The following is a 22,105-nucleotide window of genomic DNA, read 5'->3' as shown; positions in this document are numbered from 1 at the left end:
TCAAACCAATTGTACATACAGTGCATAGTGAATAAGACATTTACGTATAGCACATGTGAAGCGCTTTCACCTTGGGCTGCATCCGAAAACATAGGCAGCTGACTTGATACCTTGCTGCCTAATCAGTTAATGGCTTAACTGACATATGTTTTGAATGAATGGAACTCTCAAGCAAACTAGTCCTTATATATAAAGCACCTTATTTTCATTGTACCTCCATATACAGCCCGATGACTCACGTGCTCGTGCGGATCCAGCGTGAGCCTCAATCTCCTGACAGTTTAAACGGCCTGGATCGCCTACTTGGATTGTCACAGATGGTTGTGTGTTTTGTGAATGAGAGGCACTTTTGATCCTGATCCTGAAGTTTTTGATACTGGCTGATAGAATACGCGCTTCTGAGGAAGATATTAGATGAGCGCTCGATTGGAAGAAAATGCTGGATTTTCGTGAGGTTCATGAATTACATCTTTTTAAATGAGATCTGCATATGTGCAAATGATATATAATAGAAGTTTTATTGATATTTGCCTTTTATCATTAGAAAAGTGACAGGGAACTGTTGAGGAGAGACTGTTAGAATATGTGCTTCAGAGGAAGATATATGAGCGCTCCACAGGACGCTGGATCTGCTCAAGTTGTGTGAGGTTGGTTTATTACATCTGTTTAAACGAGATATGCGCATATTTGTAGACAGTATATGATATTAGTTTTATTGATATTGCATTTTTATCATTAGACAAGACAGTTAAAAGTTACAGGGAATTGTTGAGGAGAGAGAGGGAGAATGAAACAGGCGAGCACTTCAACATTATGAGCTCAAACGCGTCTGCCGCGGCTCTGATATGCGGACTGTTTAAATGAGACTGATGCACACCAGTCTATTCTTGTAGTAACACGATGACTGGTCATTTACATGTCTCAAACGCTTCACATGCAAGCAGGCGATTTTGGCACCCACGAGAAAAAAATCGGCCAAACAAGAAAATGTATTTAAAATAACCTTTATTCTAGTGGTCGACCGATGTATTGCTGAGGCCGATAAATCAGCCGATATTCTGACTTTTTTAATTATAGCATTTGCCGATTTATTGGCCTCTGCAATATATTGGTCGACCACTAGAATTAAGGTTATTTTTCTTACCACATTGGCAATTCTTACCACATTTGTTCTTGTTTTAAGCATAGACCTCATTCAACTGTGTTAAATTTCTCTGAAAATAATGCAAAATGTAATTTTGCTTGTCAGGTAAATGTGTCTTGTTTTAAGGATTTTAAGATATTTTACTGGAAACAAGGCAAAAAAAAAAAAAAGCGTGCCTGCTCAAGTGTGAGAGTGTAACTTTTAGTGTTTTGTGGGGCCAGTGAATATTGTCTTGTATATGGAAAGACATTCTGGCAAAATGCTGTGCAAAGCGAAACCATAATAGCCGGTCAGTAAGTATTTGATGTTTAATACACAGCTATGTGTAGCGGTATTCTGAACCAATTATACTTCACTGTGGGCAGGGCTACCCTACAACACAAATGAATATAGTGTATATGTTAAAATATTCAATATTCCAACAACTCACATGCACACATTTGAACTCACACCCTATCCCTGGATAAAACAGCACAAAAGCAGTGACAGTAAGGGTCTTTGCAGGTTTATTGAACAGGAAGTGATGTGTGCGCATCTGTGTTTGTGAGAGAGGGAGGCATTGTATGTTCTCTCACCTGACGGGTTGCCAGATGGTCAATCTGTTTTATTCCACAGGGGCAGTCTGCATTAACATGCATGTGAATGTGATCTTATGCGAGCTTTCTAATGGGACTGAAATATTGTACCTCGCTCTTGGAGATTATCAAACAGAAAGACATACAAAAAGGGCTTAAGAAGGCTATACATCAACTATTTGACTACACTGAAATTTTTGCCAATGCTAATTGCCGGTTATTATTTTTCTTTATGGTCACTAACCGATATAATTATACATCTTTATTACACGTCTCTCTGGAATAATTGATTCTGATCGGTCAATCGCACCATCCAGCAAGCTGGTATTTCTGAATAATGAGAGCACATCCTGGGATAGAGTGACATTTCACTGGTCATCCGGGTATTGCGAGTCATCTTTCCTACTGCTCGTATCCGTTTGCGATCTCAACAAGAAAGCTAATAAAATAATTTAAACTCGAATCAATATTTAATATGTACTTATTTAGTTATAGGCAAGTAGTCTTGTAATAAGCCGGATAATGAGCAGTCAGTCATTTTTGCAAAACACAATTCTGGAGGCATAATTCAGTTTTTATAAGGAGACTATGTGCTCTCATAATTTAAACTCAAATAATTATTTTATGTTCATATAATTCTGTATTTGGCAAGTAGTCTTGAAATAAGTGAATGACTTTGTACAAAAACAGCAGAAGTCTATAGTATGTCCCCATTTAGAGCCAAGTACCCATGCATGTGAGAGTGTGTTTGGTTGCGTGTGAGAGCACAGATTGTACCTGTTCATAGTAAAGGAAGGACAGCAGTGTTTATGGAAGCCCAGATGGGTCGGACTCAACCCCAGGCCCACTGGCCATTACTCAAACACCCCTCTGTGCTTTGCTGTGCTCTGTGTGTGTGCGTGTGTGTGTGAGATCAGAGTCTGAGGTTCTGCCCCATCTCTGAATTCTCTGTGATGCATGATGCCCCCATATGCCCGATCAGTGCCAGAGAGAGACCCCCAGGCCTGGTACCTCAGCTCACACACACACTTAGGTCATACTATAGACTTCTATGGTTTTTTTCATAAGGCCTTTAGCCCTAACCCTAATTTTTTATTTTTTCATTTTTAGAATTAAATATATGTATTTAGGCTGTCGATTTAGCACGTTAAGTGTGTTTAATTATATAAAAAATGATGTGTTAAAACATACTTAAATTCCATTAAAAGGAATTCTCTACCCTCAGAGCAATTACAACTTCCATTTTTTTGCGAGTCTCAGTCAGCAGGGGCCAGTAAGCGCACCTCCAGCTATACAGGCAACACACCGACAACTGATCAATGACAGCTAGACAGAACAGAATGCAGTGGTTTTGAGAAGCATTGTTTGACACTTGACACAACATCCTAAAAACCCATTTAGAGATGCTGAAAACCAGTAAAATGTGACGCAACCACAGTGAGATGCTCCAAAAGCATCTATCTGACACATGTACAGACAGAAAGCAAGAACAAGTACAGTGAGAAAGTCTACAGATTTCAATGATATAAATGTAAACCAAACAATATATTAAAGCCACTTTTTGTATTGTCTAATCATTGCTTTACCCATCTGCCACAATAATGTAATGTCTTTGAATTAACTGAATTATTATATTTATTGTATATACAGTATTAGGTCCATTTAAATTATCCTATTTGTGTATATATATATACTTACATTTTGGGGCTTTATTTTGGGGCCTATTTTGGCAAATACTCTAAATAATATACATGATTAATTGTGATTAATCGGCTTATCATGTAAATCATTTAATGAAAATTTTTGACAGTCCTTTTATACAGTGTGTGTGCGTGCGTGCGTGCGTGCGTGTGTAATTTATTTATTTAATGTTTTGTAATATAATTTATGTATGGATAATTTTTCCAAGTATACTGTAGATGTCCCAAAATGTCCCCAAAGGGAAGTTTTGTCAGATTTAGCTCACTACTGGGTACAAATTTGTGAAACACTTACAGTATGTATGTACACAGGGTCCAAAGTTAACACTCACCAAGTGCCAAATGCAAGTCAAAATTGGTGTTGGCGAGTATATGATATGGTGTTACTTGCCAGTTGGCCGGTAACTTTTTATGAATTGTAACAATGCATGGTTGTGAGAATGATTTTTAAAATCAGTTTTTAAAGAGAGATAGTCAGACCTTCACTGTTTCTATTTATCCGACATAAGCTAATCAAATTATAGTATAGTATAGTAAGTCGTGTACTGAAAAAGAGATCAGTGATTGGTTAGCTGTTCTGTTGTAAGCGATGGGAGCTAATCAGATATTTGTTTGTTTTAGAGACCAAAAAAATGAAACTTGAAAGCGTTAAAGAACACGAAACTGGGCCTCATTTATAAAACGTACATACAATCAGATTTAATCTGAAATTCCATGGATTTGATCCTACGTCAAAAGTGTGGAACAAATCGTGATTTATAAAGGCAGAAACTGATGTGAAAATGTTCTTATGTATATACGTAAACTGACAAGCATGTGTTCCAAAAACATTTGTGCCAGTGTGTGCTGACTTGATTTTCTTATTTTTACTGATGCAAATCTGAATCAGTGACTGACTGAATTTATTAATAAATGAGTGAGCATGTTTACATGTACAAGAATAGTTCAGAATGACTCAGAATGTGGTGTTATATATTATTTGTAATAGAAATGTTTTATTTTGGAAATCTGCTGTAACAGACTATTTATTTAGCCCTATCTGCACATTTCCATAATAAATCAATTTTGAGACCTACGAGATAATAGGCCGGTATAATATACGGTATGTAATATGTTCAGCACATTCTTGGAGCGAGGAGGAGGAGAGAAAATAAAACATCGCTAAATCAGTTTACAGATTTAAAAAGCACAGCAATAGTCTACATTTTTTTTAATTAGTCCTTCAGCCTCGTCTGCTGTTGAGGAAAATGTCTTCTTCTTTCGGCTGCTCCCGTTAGAGGTCGCCACAGCGGACTATCCATGATCTACATATTTGACTTGCCACACGTTTTACGCCGGATGCCCTTCCTGACGCAACCCCCAGTGCCTGGAAGACTCTCAAAACAAATGATTTGACTAAAATGTAGCATATTCAATGGCAAAATCGAACAGAAGAGAACCGTGGGAAAATAATGCGCATGTAATTTATACAGAACCTAATTGTAATGTAGCTAGACTATGCATATTTAATTATATTTAAACAAACATGTAAACCTCTTTGGAATAAAGGTTTAGCAAGAACATGGGCATTGGTTGAAGAATGGTGTGGATTTACAGTAAATGCAGTCAATTAATGTATTTATTATTGATAATGAACATGAATAACTGATGATGAGTTGTTGAATATGCTGCATTATATGGGCAGAAACAGGTAGCTGCATTCACTTAAAAAAAAAACAAAAAAAACCTTGGTCTACCACACAAGAACATTCCATATGCATGAATGAATATAATTTACAAATGAATAATTTACGCATACGTTTTAAGTTGTATTCTATCTCACCATATTAGGATATTTGTGGGTGTTCTGTAGCTGGAGTCCATGTGCTCATTCACATTTGCATGTTTGCAAGTTGAATTGCGATTTATAAAGTGGGATGCATTAAGGAACATTTCTTCATGTATACGGACGTTTTATAAATCGTTCATAGAAACATTTAGGAAATTGTCTTACATTCACATTTAAGAAAAAAGCTGCCTCTTTAATATAAACTAAAATGCCAAAATTATTCCACAATTCTTAACAGAAATTAGCAAAATGAGAAGATGGAGTAGGCATGTTGAAACTGTGACTGCAGATACTTAAATATTGTTTGTTTGAAATAGAAAAAAAATGCAAAACTTACCAGACCATGTGTCCTACTGTTGCGTCCCTCATGTGCAGGAAGTGGGAAAGGGGTCCTCAGACTTATAGCTGACCCTGTCTGATTTATCCAGGATTATAAAACAATCTGACAGAGCTGACGCAAAGTGAGGGCACAACTTTGATAGACAGTTTTTTATGGAAAATGTAATTTAAAGTTTACTTTATGTATTGTTTGATATCTTACAGACCTCTACCTTTAATTTGATATTTACATTTATGAATTTGTTGCATTTTTAAACATTTTGTTTGTCAGTTTAACATTGTGACCTCTTGATGAGGACAGGTTAAGTTACATGTGCTTCCAAGTATAGAGCATGCATTTAAAAAAATTCAATGAAATTATTTAAAAATATAATTAATAAATGCTCTGAATATACACATTTCCTTTATATTTAACTTTTACAGTAGTTTTGAGTGTAGGACATGTTTTGTCCCTTATCACAAGAATCAGTGAAGTATTTGCTTTATGAATTGATTTTTAAATTTAGGACGTACCCAAATATTCCCTTAAGAGACTCCATGATGAGCCTCTCTCACCCATTTGCTGCAGTCACAATAACAAGCTAGTTATTATATTGTTATGCATCACAATTGTCATGACACATGTATTGCAGTGTGTATCATAACTAGAGGTCTGCAATACAACCCGGGCCCAACAGGACCCGAGAACCCGACGGGTTTCAAGTAGGACCTCAGGTTGGGGTACGGGTTTGTAATTAATGAAAAAATAAACAGGCTTACCAAACTTGTTTCACGCATGCGCTGTCACTCACAGACACGCATGAATGGACGAGTTAGGGCTGTTCTCACCAAACATGTTTTTGTGTGCATCTGTTCTGTTTTCCCATTGTTTAAACACATGCTGGTATGCAAATGTCTTTGACATTTGCAACATATCTCGCTTTTTCTTCAGCGTCTCGCGCAGGACCGGCATATTTTAAACACCATGTCAATTTAAAAAGAACTTCACATTTTCAAAAACACATGTTGAGACACCTGCACTCAGTTTCATTCTTTGATCTGCATCTATATTGTTGTCACAAAGATTCAACATTCTAAACAAGTTCAGGTTGCATAGAGTGGACTGTTGCATTGTTTCATATTATTCCAGATTGTTCTGCACCAGGTGAAGTTTCATCAAATAAACTGTAATACAATGCTTTTTTTCCTTCTGCTCTAGTGTACTAAGGGGCTGCTGTGCCTTGTTAAAACTGTTTCAATACTGTTCAATATGTTGCCAATATGCTTACATAATATACAGCCTATTGCAACAATACTTGCTAGGAGAAGAAATTAGATAGTAAGCGATTTCAGGTCAGGTTCGAGCTTAAAATCTGACGGTATTGTTCGGGCCGGGTAGGGTCGGGTTTCATTTTAAGGCCTGTGCAGACCTCTAATCATAACTTCACAGTATTTGTGTGTTCCTCGTTATAGGTGAAGTGTGATCAGTACTGGCCGAGCCGTGGAACGGAAACATACGGCATGATTCAGGTATCCATGCTGGACACAGTGGAGTTAGCCACCTACAGCGTCAGAACATTCGCCCTGTATAAGGTCAGAGTCACTTTCATTATCACAGAGATAAAGAAAATTGGGCTGTTTTTCAGAAGGGAAAGTATATTAACTGCTTAAAAGGGGGTATGCTGCACTTTTGTAGCATTTTATTTGTTTTCATTTTTCACTCACCAAAAATGGTCAATTTAGCTTTTCTTGACCATTTTCCACCCTCTCTCTAACCGTCAGAATAAAGCAGGCTGTTTTTCCTCATGTACCTTTAAGATTTCTATGTGTTATTTGACTTCTGGTATGATTGGCTAACCTTTTCGCATTTGAAATAGGCAGTGATACATACAGTATAAATACAAGCTGATGTATGTTAATGTGCTCATGGTTGTGCTGTCATAATCATGATGACTTCTGAATGACTAGTTTTTGCAGCTTATTTTCAATAAAACAGGTTGGACTGTATAGGAGGCTTTGCACTGTGAATGTTGCCTATGTAGTGCATTAACTCATTTATAAAGAGCAATGAAACCCTATTGTCCATTATAAGACCCCTGAATTGTGTTCTAACAGAACGGATCCAGCGAGAAACGGGAAGTTCGACAGTTCCAGTTCATGGTCTGGCCCGATCACGGAGTTCCAGAATACCCCACACCGATTTTAGCCTTTCTACGTAGAGTCAAGGCATGCAACCCACTTGACGCTGGACCCATGGTGGTACACTGCAGGTATATCTTGATATAACTAAGCTCACTTATCAGTTAGTGTGTGCGTGTTTCTGTGGACACACTGTAAAAATATATAAATTTTTATTTTTTTACTTGATTTTATGCAATTTTCTACATTTATTTCATCAGTAATCACTGCATGTTTTAACTTTGGCACCACTGTGATTTTCCTAAAAAAAAATATGAGTCTGCAATTGAACATACACTTTCAATCTTAAATTGAAATTCTAAATGTAATTCTTAACTTTTGTTTCTCCATGGCAGTGCTGGTGTAGGTCGGACAGGCTGCTTTATCGTAATAGAGGCCATGCTAGAGCGCATAAAACACGAGAAGTCTGTGGATATCTATGGTCATGTGACCTGCATGCGTGCTCAGAGGAACTATATGGTGCAGACTGAAGATCAGTACATCTTCATTCATGAAGCTCTGCTGGAGGCCGCCACTTGCGGGAACTCAGAGGTCCCTGCACGGAGCCTGTACACGCATATCCAAAAACTCACACAGGTGCCACCTGGAGACACCGTCACCACCATGGAGCTGGAGTTTAAGGTCAGAACATGTATACATACAGTATATATCCATTTCACATCTTGGCTTAACCATGCACTGTGCAACAAGATTCCAATGCAAAGTTGTTGTTTTTTCTCCTCTGTAAAAGCAAAACACAGCACGAAGCAAGAATATCACAGCCAATCGGAAAATAATTGGTTTTAATATGTTATTGAATTAACAACGGCGCGACAAAAGTAATGATGTTTTAGTTAATTTGTGAACTTGTAGTCTGAATTCAATGTGATGACAAAGAAAGACTTAGCAGCATGAAATAACACCAAGACAACACAACTTTCCATCGTATTATCTTCTCTGATTGCACATAACAGCAAACATACAGCATGGCAAGTGTAGTCCAATTCATGAACGAATGACTTTTAAGAGCTGTTTTAATCGGTTTGAATCTAACAATTCACTGAATCGGCCTGATTTAAAGATTCACATTTGTATTTTTAATATTTTGTAATAAATGGTACTTTAATTTCAAAGAAGTTACCAAAAGTTTTTTTTACGTTTTTGTAAAGTTTTTACAAAAACTTTGGTCAGTGTAATTACTGACTTTAGAAGTTAAAGATTCACATTTGCTTGTTTAGCATGTTATTATAAAAGGTACTTTAATCAAATAAAAAAAGTTGGTCCTCCTCGGTGACGCCATGCAAGGAGCAGATGTGTAAACAGCGAGCTCTGCGCACTTTGCTAGTTTTTAATGATTTTTTTTTTTTTTGTCAAACTGGTGAGATTCGATACACCCTGCTATGTATCTGTTCTTTGAAGTCAACATGGCAAAGAATTCAAAATCCTCTGGCTCTGGAGATATTAAAAGACACTTACGTGCTCAAGCTGATACCTCAGATAGGCCTGCAGACCAGGGACTCAGTTTGGACGGTGTGGCGGGAGAAATTCAACGTCAACTGTCGAGCATGCCTGTGATGCTGACAAAAGTTGTTGCGGACTTAGAGGATCTTGCTGTAATACGTCGATCGATTACTGCGATGGAAATGAAATTCTCTGAGTTGGTTACAAGATTGTCGGACTACGAGAGACAGATCGATTATCTGGAGTCATCACAGAGGGAATTAGCTCTTAATCCGCTAGAGACCAAAATAGATTTGGAACGCATTTTTGAAAAACTGGAGGATTTGGAGAATCATAGTAGGCGAAACAACGTCCGAACTGTTGGAATTCCTGAGCATGAAGAAGGCAGAGATATTGTGACATTCCTAGACAAGCTCTTCTCGAGTCTGCTCAACATAACAGGCCATAAGCTGGAAATCGAGCAAGCTCACAGAGTCCCGGCTCGCAGATCGGCTGAGGGAGACAGGCCCTGATCAATTCTGGCCAAATTTCTGAGATCATCCAATAAAGATCTCATGTTGCATGAGGCGAGGAGCAAAGGAAAGCTTTCTTGGAAGAACCACAGCATTTTCTTGTTCCCAGACTTTGCGGACTCGACAAGAGAGAAACGTGATAGTTTCAAGGAATGCAAGAAACTCTTACATCAACAGAAGATTGCTTTTGCACTGATGTTCCCGGCCAAACTGAGAATGGCTGCAAAATATTTACATGCCCACAACAAGTATTGTCTTTCATAAAGTCAATGGGGTGAGTAAACCATTTGGTGTTTCTCACGTTGCCTCCAAGTAGCTTGTCTCACAAAACTTACACTCGACCATCCGAGGAAGTTCGGTGCCTTTTTTATTTCTTTTTGTGCTGGTTCCGCCTAGCGGCTGGAGTTTGTTTTGTGGAATAACACTACTTCGGGACAGTTGTGGATGAATCTGCTCATTCGTTGTGCTTATGCCTCCTATTGGATGGAGGTTGTTTCATGGAGTATTTTTGCAGGACATTGGAATGATCATCTCCTGCACTCATGAACAGCCAGCTCACTGAACATTCGTTTGACTGTCCGAGGAAACTGAATGGCTTTATTTATTTATTTTTTATTTTATTTTATTTTAATTTATTTTTTTATGCTGGTTCTGCTAGCGGCTGGGATTTGTTTTATGGAGGAGCACACCTTCGAGACAGTTTTGTGAATGAATCTACATGTTCTTTGTGTTTATTCTGCCTATTGGCTGGAGTTTATTTTATAGATTATTTTCTGTTGTTATACAAAATTGTACAGAAGCACCAGACTTGAGCAATCCGATGGCAAAGTAGTCGCGGGCGTACATGGACTGTTTGAGTTTGGAGGGATTGATGCCGGTTGGCGTTGGCGTGCACGGGGTTAATGTGCAAGTTTTTCTTTTTTCTGTTCATTTGGTTCTGGGGGAAGTTCGGGGTTTGATTGTTGCACTAATGGGGAATGTGGTCTTTATAATTTTATATTTGACACCCAATAAATTTTTTCTAATATGTCAAAATGTAAAATGTTAATATGAGTAGTTCCCTATCTGTCACTCACTCGACGTTGTGTCGATGTAATGACACTAGGGGTCACTCTTGGGAGCCCGAAACACCTCTGGTCTTTGAAAAAAGGCCAATGAAAATTGGCGGGTGGTATTTGCATACCACTGCCCCGAACATACGGGTATAAAAGGAGCTGGTATGCAATCACTCATTAAGATTTTCTCTTCGGAGCCGAACGTCGATGTTCACTGAGCTGAATTCCCACGGCTGTTCATTCACCTCTGCTGGATCTGATGGCGCATTTCAGCGGCTTCTCCCCCCTCTGCACTGGTGCACTGCAGAGAACGCCCGTGGGCGCTTCGGCAGAAATAAAAAAGTATATTCTAAAAAAGAGTATATTTCTCTAAAAGAGCGGCACACACGGAACGTCTTTTTAAAGACGAGTCTTTTTAAAGATGCCTTTCCGTTTGTGTGTTATTCCTGGTTGCGGTCGTTATCTTTCGCCTTCTGACGGCCACGATCGCTGTCGTTCGTGTCTGGGCACTGCCCACGCAGAGACAGCTTTCGTGGATGGATCATATAGAGAACATGACCATGGCAACGTTGCGGTCACGGCTTGCCTTCATAAGAAAGCAAGCCATCCCAGTGGCTCCCCGCCTCGGTCCTTCTACCTACAGGTATGAGGCCAGCATGGCTAGCACTGGGGGTGATTTGGGGACCCCAATGGGACCACCTCTGCTGGGTACACTCCGCAGACCTTCCATTCCCCAGCACGCTCGTCTGCCCCGATTGGGCTTCCGGATGAGTCCGCCGGCTCGTCTCACGGCAAGTTCGACCTCTTGTTCGGAGCCCGTGAAGGTGATGAGCTCTCGAGCACAGCATCGGAGAGTGGGCTCGTCCAGTCGGATGCGGATGCCTTGTCGCCCAGTCACAGGCTGACGCGGAGATGACGGACATGCCTTCCCGGGCAGACGCGAGCGTCGGGCTAGAGTGGAACCCTCCGCTCTCCCCTGAACGCTCACGGCTTGATGATTGGTTCCTGGGCTCGTGGCGCCGCTCACAGCCATGCCCCGCCCCAGTTCCTTTCTTCCTGGAAGTACACGAGGAGCTGACAAGATCATAGGAGGCACCTTTTACTGCCCGGTCCCGATCTTTCAGCTCCCCCGCCCTCACTACCCTCAATGGGGGGGGGGCGGCCAAGGGCTATTCGGTGATCCCCCTGGTGGATAAAGCGTGGGCCACCTGGCGTGGGCACCCAAAGCTCCCGTTCAAGGCCTGTAGGTTTACGTCGTCCCTGACGGCCAAAGCTTATGGTGCTGCTGGACAAGCCGCCTCTGCCCTGCACGCCATAGCTCTCCTGCAAGTCCACCAAGCCAAGGCGCTAAAGGAACTGCACAAGGGTAGTTCTGCCCCGGGATTGATGCAGGAGCTGCGCTCGGTGACCGACCTCGCTCTCCGGGCGACGAAGGTCACGTCGCTGTCTCTCAGGCGGGCGATGTCCACCTTGGTGGACCAGGAGCGCCACCTTTGGCTCAGCCTGGTCGAGATGGGAGAGGCCAACAAGCCACGGTCCCTTGGTGCCCCCATTTCCCAGGTTGGCCTGTTCGGCGACACCATCGAGGACTTTGCCCAGCAGTTCTCGGTGGTGAAGCAGCAGATGGAGGCTATCCGGCACATCCTGCCCCGGCGCGGCTTAAGATCCTGCACCCCGTCTGCTTGTCGCCAAGGGCATCCCCCTGCAATGACTGCACCGGCTCCGCCGCAGCCCACCCCTGCGTCCTGGCCCCGGCGTGGAGCCCACCACATTAAGCAGACGCCACCCGTCTCATGGCCGGCCACCAAGAACCCGTGAAAGGCTTCGAAGCGCCCCTGAGATGGGCGACCCAGGGACGACGAAACCCGCTGTTCTGGAGCTGGTAAGCAGACCACTCCATTCCCCAGTGGAGGGCTGGGAGGAGAATCTTTTGTTACCTTTACATTTAATTTCGCCGCATGCCCAAGTGGCTGCGGAACCCAAGAGCGGTTTCCTTGTTCCCTGGGTCACATGCCCGGGGCGCACGGCCGTCATCATGACCACCATCCACCATTCCATTTTGGCAGGTTTGGCGCTCCAGCGGCAGTCTCCCCGCCCCTGTGTGCACAGATGTGGCACAAATCCGCCCCCGATGTGACTGTCTCTACAGGTCACGAGAACAGGCCTCTTCCTCCCCCATCCCAGGCTGTTCCGGGGGTGGTCACAAGGAGCCAGGTAAGTGCTTCGATGTCCCTGAACTCAGCACGGCCACGACACGGCGTGGCATCTCAGGCCCCACCGGCCGGTACGTCCGACGAGATTGTCCCCTTGGTCCCCCTCACCCGGAGCTTGGACGCTTTCCAACCCGTCGTGGTGGCTGGTCCGGACCGTCCGACTCGGCTACGCGATTCAGTTCGCCAGGCGTCCGCCCAGGTTCAGTGGCATCCACTTCACCTCGGTGAAGGGCGAGAATGCCGTTGCCTTGTGCACGGAAATCACTACCCTCCAACGGAAGGGTGCGATAGAGCCTGTCCCTCCGGCCGAGATGAAGAAGGGGTTTTACAGCCCCTACTTCATTGTACCGAAAAAAGGCGGTGGGTTGCGGCCAATCTTGCTGACACAAAAACGCATTCTAGCGAGGATCTGGCATCAAGATTGGTTCATGGCGGTAGACCTGAAGGACGCGTACTTCCATGTCTCGATTCCACCTCGACACAGACACTTCCTGCGGTTTTCATTCAAGGGTCCGGCGTATCAGTACAAGGTCCTCCCTTTTGGCCTGTCCTTGTCCCTTTGTGTCTTCACGAAGGTTGCAGAGGCAGCCCTTGCCCCGCTAAGGGAAGTGGGCATTTGCATCCTCAACTATCTCGACGATTGGCTAATCCTAGCTCACTCTCGGGATGTGTTGTGTGCACACAGGGACCTGGTGCTCTCGCACCTCAGCCGACTAGGGCTTCGGGTCAACTGGGGAAAGAGCAAGCTGCTCCCGGTTCAGAGCATCTCTTTTCCCAGCTTGGAGTTGGACTCAGTCTCGATGACAGCGCACCTCGCGAACGAGCGCGCACAGTTGGTGCTGACCTGTTTGAAGGCGTTCAGACAGAAGACAGCAGTTCCACTGATACTGTTTCAGAGGCTCCTGGGGCATATGGCATCCTCAGCGGTGGCCACTCCGTTCGGGTTGATGCATATGAGACTGCTTCAGTACTGGCTCCAGACTCGAGTCCCGAGATGGGCATGGTGCCGCGGGACACATCACGTGGCCATCACGCCGGTCTGTCACCGCTTCTTCAGCCCTTGGACCGATCTCACATTTCTACGGGCAGGCATTCCCCTAGAGCAGGTCTCCAGGCGCATCGTGGTTACGACAGACGCCTCCAAAACGGGCTGGGGTACTGTATGCAACAGGCACGCAGCCGCAGGCTCCTGGACGGCAAGCATGTGTTAGATCGGACAGACAACACGGCAACAGTGGCATACATCAACCGTCAAGGTGGTTTACACTCCCGTTGTATGTCACAACTCACCTGCCGTCTCCTTCTCTGGAGTCAGCAGCACCTCAAGTCGCTGCAAGCCACTCACATCCCGGGCGACCTCAACACTGCAGCAGACGCACTGTCACAACAGGTTGCACTCAGGGGAGAGTGGAGACTCCACCCTCAGGTGGTCCAACTGATTTGGAGTCGATTCAGGCAGGCATAGGTAGACCTGTTTGCTTCCCAAGAATCCTCCCACTGCCTGCTCTGGTACGCCCTGATTGAGGCACCTCTCGGTATAGATGCGCTGGCACACAGCTGGCCCCCTGGACTGTGAAAATATGTGTTTCCTCCAGTGAGCCTACTTGCACAGACCCTGTGCAAGGTCAGGGAGGACGAGGAGCAGGTCGACCTGGTAGCACCCTACTGGCCCACCCAGACATGGTTCTCGGATCTCACGCTCCTCGCAACAGCTCCCCTCTGGTAAATTCCCCTGAGGAAGGACCTTCTTTCTCAGGGGCGGGGCACCATCTGGCACCCGTGACCAGACCTCTGGAATCTCCATGTCTGGCCCCTGGACAGGACGCGGAAGACTTAAGTGGCCTACCACCCACGGTGGTAGACATGATCACTCAGGCTAGGGCCCCCTCTATGAGGCACCTGTATGCCTTGAAGTGGCGTCTGTTCGCTAAGTGGTGTTCTTCCCGACGCAAAGACCCCCAGAGATGCGCAGTCAGATCGGTGCTTTCCTTCCTGCAGGAGAGGTTGGAAGGGCGGCTGTCCCCTTCCACCTAGAAGGTGTATGTAGCCGCTATAGCGGCACACCACGACACAGTGGACAGTAAGTCCTTAGAGAAGCACGACCTGATCATCAGGTTCCTGAGAGGTGCCAGAAGGTTGAATCCCTTCAGACCGTGCCTCATTCCCTCATGGGACCTCTCTGTAGTTCTTCAGGGTCTACAGGGAGCCCCTTTTGAGCCCCTGCAGTCAGCTGAGCTTAAGGCACTCTCTTTGAAGACTGCCCTCCTGACTGCGCTCACTTCCATCAAGAGGGCAGGAGACCTGCAAGCGTTCTCTGTCAGCAAAACGTGCCTGGAGTTCGGTTTGGGCTACTCTCACGTGATCCTGAGACCCCCAGCGGGCTATGTGCTAAAGGTTCCCATGATCCCTTTTAGGGATCAGGTGGTGAACCTGCAAGCGCTGCCCCAGGAGGAGGCAGACCCAGCCCTGATGTTGCTGTGTCCAGCGCGTACTTTACGCATCTATTTGGATCGCACGCAGAGTTTTAGAAACTCCGAACAGCTCTTTGTCTGCTTTGGTGGACAGCGGAAAGGAAGCGCTGTCTCCAAGCAGAGGATTGTCCACTGGCTCATTGACGCCATAACAATGGCATATCACGCCCAGGACAATCCATCCCCAGCAGGGCTATGAGTCCATTCTACTAGGAGTGTGGCGGCCTCCTGGGCCTTGACCAGTGGCGCCTCTCTAACAGACATTTGCAGAGCAGTGGGCTGGGCAACACCCAACACCTTTGCGAGGTTCTACAATCTCCAGGTGGAACCTGTTTCGTCCTGTGTAGTGGCAGGCACAAGCAGTTAAGTCTGGGACAGCTGGCTGGGTGTATCGGTTGCGCATAGTGCCTTTCACCTCCCCTGAGCTGAAGACATGCGCTGTTGACTCCCAGCAGTGTTCACAAGCTGTGTTCCCTGGATGATTTCCTCTGAGCCCTGTGGCAGACCAGTTTGCGGAGAAACTCGCTGCCGGCTCAGTACATGTGCTAACTAAGCCCTGTACTGGGGTAGGTGCTCCACATGGGTTGGTTCCCCATAGGTAACCCCATGCTACTTATATCTTCCGCTAATTCGTTTCCCTGTTGGTAAACTGCGTCTTCCTTGGACAGAGGCCCCTCTGCCCCAGTCACCATGTTTGTAGAAACTCCTCCCCCGTAGAGTAGGACCTACCATTGGACTTCTTCACATGACATACTTCCGACAAAGCTCGGCAAGACCATGTGATGTATTTCCACTCAAAATACCCCGCCCCCCGCCCCAGGCGGGGTGTGGTCTCCGCGGTGTCTTCCCCTTGGGAGGGACACCCCCCTGACATAGACCTGGTGGCCCCAGTCGGTTAACAAATTTCACTCTTTTTTTTTTGGGGAGAGGAAAAAAAGAGAGGATAAGAGGCCACGACTGGGCTAGCCTGTCTCTATCTTTTGGGCAGTCGACTTGTCCCCGAAGGGCCGTTCAACACTCATAACAGCGTTGGGGGAGGTTACGTGTCGGCCTGGTGCGCTGGCTACGAGGCACACAGTGTTCTGCCCGTCACACACCGCCAGTTCACGTAACACAGTTCAGCCAGTTGTGGCGTTTCGTATAGGGACCCCTAGTGTCACTACATCGACATCTACAGTACATGTGCTAACTAAGCCCTGTACTGTGGTAGGTGCTCCACATGGGTTGGTTCCCCATAGGTAACCCCATGCGACTTATATCTTCTATGGTCCCTCCTGCCACAACGCTGGACTACCCGCTGAAATGGCTGGGACGTTGTCTCGGCTCCTCAGCACAAAACCTGAATGAGTGGTTGCATACCAGCTCCTTTTATACCTGTATGTTCAGGGGAGTGGTATGCAAATAATATGAATCCATAAGGATTCACATTCGTATGTTTAACGTTATAATGAATGTTACTTTTAAAAACTTTTACTGAAAAATGTTACGTTGTGTCACATGAATGTGAATCGAATGTGACTGCTCAAGTCAGTAGTTATACTGACACATATTTTTTAAAAACATTAAAAACATGTTTGTTAAAACGGTACTTAAAAACGACAACAAAAAAGGTTACATTTTTGTAAAAAAAAAAAAAAAAACTGTATAAACCTTAAAAAAACATTATGTTTGGTAAAATGGTACTTTAAAATGTCAACAAAAAAAGTTATGTTTTGTAACTTTTTTACAAAAATATTTGTCAGTGTAATTACTGACTTTAGTTTAGTTTAAGATTCACATTTGTATGTTTAACATGTTATAATAAATGGTACTTTAATAAAAAAAAAAATTTGTTTTTACCTTTTTTACATTTTTACAAAAAAAAAAGGTGTGTCAGTGTAATAATTGACTAAAGCAATACACAATGTTAATTCAAAGTGCTTTACATAATATACAAGATACATAAAAATCTATTTGAAAGCAATTAAGAAAAAGTAATGAGAATAAAAATGAGTAAAATAAATTACAAAAAATCCATTTAAAAATTATTAAAATTATAATTTAAATGAATAAAATGATACAGTGCAATCAGTGAGTGCAGCACAGTGCTCAGTCAGTAAACACAGCTAAACAGATGTGTTTTCTGTCTGGATTTGAATGTGGATATTGTTTGCGCACATCTAACCTTTTCTGGAAGCTGGTTCCAGTTGCGGGTGGCATAATAGCAAAACGCTGTTTCACCTTGTTTTGATCCTAATGATCTGAGAGTTCTTTTAGGTTTATATTCAACAAGCACGTCTGCAATGTATATAGGTCCTAGGCCATTGAGTGATTTATAAAATAGTCATAGTACCTTAAAATAAATTCTAAATGTAACTGGAAGCCAGTGTAAATGCCTGAGGACTGGAGTAATATGCTCAGAGTTTTTGGTTTGGGTTAGAATCCTGACAGCAGTATTCTGAATGAGCTGTAGCTGTCTAATGGTCTTTTTGGGAAGGCTGGTGAGAAGTCTATTGCAGAAGTCAACCTTACTGGTGAGGAATGCATGAACAAGTTTCTCTAAATCTTGAGTGGATACAAAAAAATCTGATTTTCGCTATGTTTTTAAGATGATTGTAGGTTGATTTAGTTATTGCTTTGATTGGACTATTGAAACTAAGGTCTGACTCCAAAATGACACCATGATTACTGACTTGTTTTTTTGTCCCCTGGAATCAAGGTATGCACCTTGGGAATTTCGACTTTATTGCCAAATACAATGACCTCTGTCTTGCCGTTATTTAATTTTTGCTGCATCAAATTGTTAAATTCATCAATGCACAGGCACAGAGAGTCGATGGGTCTGTAGTCAATTGGCGATAGGGCTAGGTAAATCTGGATGTCATCTGCATAGCTATGGTACACAATTTGGTTGTTTTTCATAATTTGGCCTAGTGGGAGCATCTAGAGGTTGAACAGGAGCAGTGCAAGAATTGAGCCTTGTGTTACTCCATGTGTCATGGATGTCCACTCATAGTTACCTAACACCCTCCCTTCTAGATGTAGTGGTGTTGGCCTTAATAGGTTGGGTTTGGGTGCCAGGGGTTAAAACCACCACAGTTATTAAATTAAATTAAATTAAATTCAGTTATCCTTAACAAGACAGTCTGTGTAAATATAATAGACAAATAGTTATCTTATAAATTTAAAATAACACAAGGAACAGAAAGATAATGTTTGAACTTTTCTCTATTATTCAATCAATTCAAATCACAGTCAGACATTCATAACGTGACTCAGTAGTACAAAAAACTTGAACGCAGCGAATTATATTCTAGGCCCAGGAACATTTACCTTTTAATACCTTACAACATCAACAACAATGGGTGAGTATACCAAAATAAATAAATCAGTATTCATCAATGCCTTGTGGGTTATAATAAAATAAATGCAACAATTAAGAATTTCATATCAATGAAACAATTCTAATGAAGGCAAAAAAAATAAAATTATGAGACGTTGTTTCATAAAAATGGATAAAAAGGTCTTCAGGCTCAAAAGTTAAGGGGAAAAAAGGATGAGAAAAATCCTTGCCATACCAAAAAATAAACTAAAAACTCCAGGCACGATCAGTGTAGTAGTCTTTAGTTCATGCATATATACAAACAACAACAGTTAGACAAATTATTGACAAAACAATTACAAAACAATATTATTCTCTTACCAAATCAGCCGCTGAATTACTGGGCCAAGACAATCAGTTCAAAAAAATAAAGCACTTCTGTAGCGCAGCAGTCGAATCACCATATTTACAAAACAATAAAGGAAATGAATCGGCAACTCGAGCGCCAAATAAAAAGAAATTACATCCCTAAAAAATACCCTCCCTATAAACAAACAACACTGAGTATCCTCGATTAAACTGCAATACTCCCTGCTTAATTTAAAGAATGAAAGATACATCCATGCCCATCACCGACGCAATGCTACCCGACTGCGTGATCTGCTCTCACAACCAGGGATTTACAAGCACTCAAATTCAAATGCGGGACATCAACCCTGTCTAAGGTAAGAATTGCAAGCACCACAACTATAAAACACAAGCCTAGTACTTCGTCATTAAATGCGGAGTTGTGGCCGAGGCAACGCTCAAGCCACGACTCTCTGTCATACACCCGGCAGCATAACCTGGGATGACCTGCACACCCCGACAACAAAGGAGAGACAGCAGTCGCATTTGCGCTTCCTAAAATAACTTCCTCCCTGGTATCCCGTATGAACGCTCAACAGCGCCCTACCGGGAAAACAACTGGTCATAGAAAAAAACAATTGCTGACAACTGTCACACAATGCCCCCCCCCCAACCCCCAGGGAGAAAGGGCCTGTAGGGTTTCTGAGATATTACAAACTACAGATGATCATGAACAGAATAGTATTCCCAAACACCACAAAACATGTAGACCCTCCAGCAACAGAGTACATGATTATGAGAAAAAAAAGTACACTGACTCTAAAAATATGGAAAATAAGACAACCTGGGGCATAATGTTCTCAAAAACTATTAAAACCCTAGAAAATCTTAAATTCCTTACAAATTCTGAGACATCCCTCCACATATTTGGCCAAAAGGCAACTTCCTTTAGCCTTTTTTGTGTCTTACAATGGCCAAAGTGCCCACTTAGTGGGTTGGAGTGGTATGCCTCCAACATAGATTGTCAGAGGGTCGGAAGGACATACACTTGGAAATTAGTTCCTCTTATAGTATGACTCACTTTCCTGTAAACCTTGTCCTCTAAAATAACAAACCCAGAGTCAGAATCTTCCTGACTCCGTTTACTGTTAGCTAGGCTCTGGTATATTCTCTGGACCTCTGTATCCTTTCTGCTAAGCTGCCCAGATATCCTCATCAGAGAGAGGGAACAGTGAGACCAGACTATCTGGTGGCTGCCTATGTGTGTAGGTAGCTACTATAGGAGAAGAATCCAAGCTACTGACATGGGACAGGGCATCTGGGGCACTGTTAAGTTTTCCCTTGCAATAGTCTAGGGTGAATTCAAATTCTTGTAACCTTAAGGCCCAGTGAATAAGGCAAGAGTTTGCTTTTGTAGTATTGAACACCCAGAGCAGGGACGCATGATCAGTCACAACAACAAAAGGCTTCCCCTCTAGATAATGCCTCCACTTTTCAATCACCCAGACTACTGCTAAACATTCCCTTTCCGTGGTGGGAGTAATATTTCTCTGCCCCATTCAGGGTACGGCTCGCATATGCCACATACTTACTCATAAGCCTTTGAAATGTAGCTGGGGCATTTTTTAGGCCAAAAGGTAACACCTGGAACTCATATAAACCAAAGCGGGACACAAAGGCAGACTTAGCTACACTGTCTGGGTCCATTCCTACTTGCCAGTATCTGCTATTAAGATCAAGAGTACTAAACACACTGGCCAAAGGAACTCCCAAGATTTCACCCACAATAGGAAGGGGGAGTGCATCACTTTCACTAATAGCATTTAGTCGACGATAGTCAACACAAAACTGCTGCCCTCCCTCTTTTTTGGGGACCAATACAATAGGAGATGCCTAAGGGGAATGAGATGGCTGGATAATGTTTCATTTGAGCATATCGTCAATTTGTTCCCTGACTAATTCCTTTTTGTGGTCATACAAAAGAGTGAAAAGGACATGAGATTCTTTTTCTGGTAGACTACTTTCATAGAACTTGCTTTGTAATAGCTCTATAAGATTTAGGTTTGTATCCTCTTGAAAGCAATTTCCAGTAACCTCAATCTCTGACCACTCAAACTGAATAGGAGGAACAGAAGAATAAAGTGAAGCGGTAGGTCTACAATTCGCAGGTGGTTTGCAGTACCTCCAGGAATCTCCTGGGGTAATTGGTGGCTGGAAGGGGAAGACACGATTTTGCTGGTCTCCTAAGCAACTGTACTGCTGATCTTGGATATTAAGCTGCAAGCCAGTCAATGCTATGAAGTCCAAACCTAGCACCATTGAGTAGACAAGGTTCTGAGCTGGAAGGACTACTGTAGCGGCCTGGAAGTGCAACTCCAACAAGTAAAAATAAAATACCAAGAGGAGTAGTAGAATCGGCATTAGCTAAATAAAGTGGACCCCCATGCCATGCATCAAGCTGTTCCTTGTGCCTCTTCATCTTATTCCATAGGTCAACATGCAGTAATGTCTAGGTAGACTCAGTATCAACAAGCGCTTTTCCACTACAGTTCCTCACGGTTAAAGGAACTACTAACTGCCGCAGAAGAACTGTAGGGCCAATGCTCCCGTCCTGCTTACTACCAGGCTGTTCTTTTTGTCCAGGACACTGGGTATCATAGGTAGACACTGAGCCTCATTGCTGACTACAATACTGGAGTTATTTAGTACCCTGAGCCGGCCCACCAGAAATTTTACCACCCAAAGAAGCTTTTGAAATTCATTACATCTCCGACACAATAAACTTGGGGTCCTTCACACTTTCATTTGCTCCCTGCAACTGACTTCGCACTCTATCTTCCAATACCTCTTGATAATCTTCCGGAAGAAAGACAGCTAAAAAAGCCTTCTGAAACGCTTCCCATGTTTCAACTTTGAACCTCATAATCTCCCACCAGTCACAGGCAGAAGCATGGAGGACACTATGCATAGTTGCAAGTATCTCACTATTTGACATTGGTCT

General features: G+C 43.2%; 1 protein-coding gene across 3 annotated transcripts in view; it reads left to right on the top strand.

Moving 5' to 3' along the window:
* ptprfa (protein tyrosine phosphatase receptor type Fa) overlaps positions 1-22,105 on the top strand; it is a 516,187-nt gene that overhangs the window by 445,074 nt on the left and 49,008 nt on the right. For all 3 annotated transcript variants that reach the window (XM_051711353.1, XM_051711352.1, XM_051711351.1), the window contains 3 exons: positions 7,039-7,158; positions 7,681-7,835; positions 8,100-8,385. In XM_051711353.1, the coding sequence (XP_051567313.1) occupies positions 7,039-7,158; positions 7,681-7,835; positions 8,100-8,385 (561 nt within the window). The remainder of the gene's footprint in view (positions 1-7,038; positions 7,159-7,680; positions 7,836-8,099; positions 8,386-22,105) is intronic.

The sequence above is a fragment of the Myxocyprinus asiaticus genome, chromosome 12 (genome assembly GCF_019703515.2).
Source record: "Myxocyprinus asiaticus isolate MX2 ecotype Aquarium Trade chromosome 12, UBuf_Myxa_2, whole genome shotgun sequence".
Taxonomy (NCBI): Eukaryota; Metazoa; Chordata; class Actinopteri; order Cypriniformes; family Catostomidae; genus Myxocyprinus; species Myxocyprinus asiaticus.
This window is presented reverse-complemented; position numbering and strand designations above follow the sequence as displayed.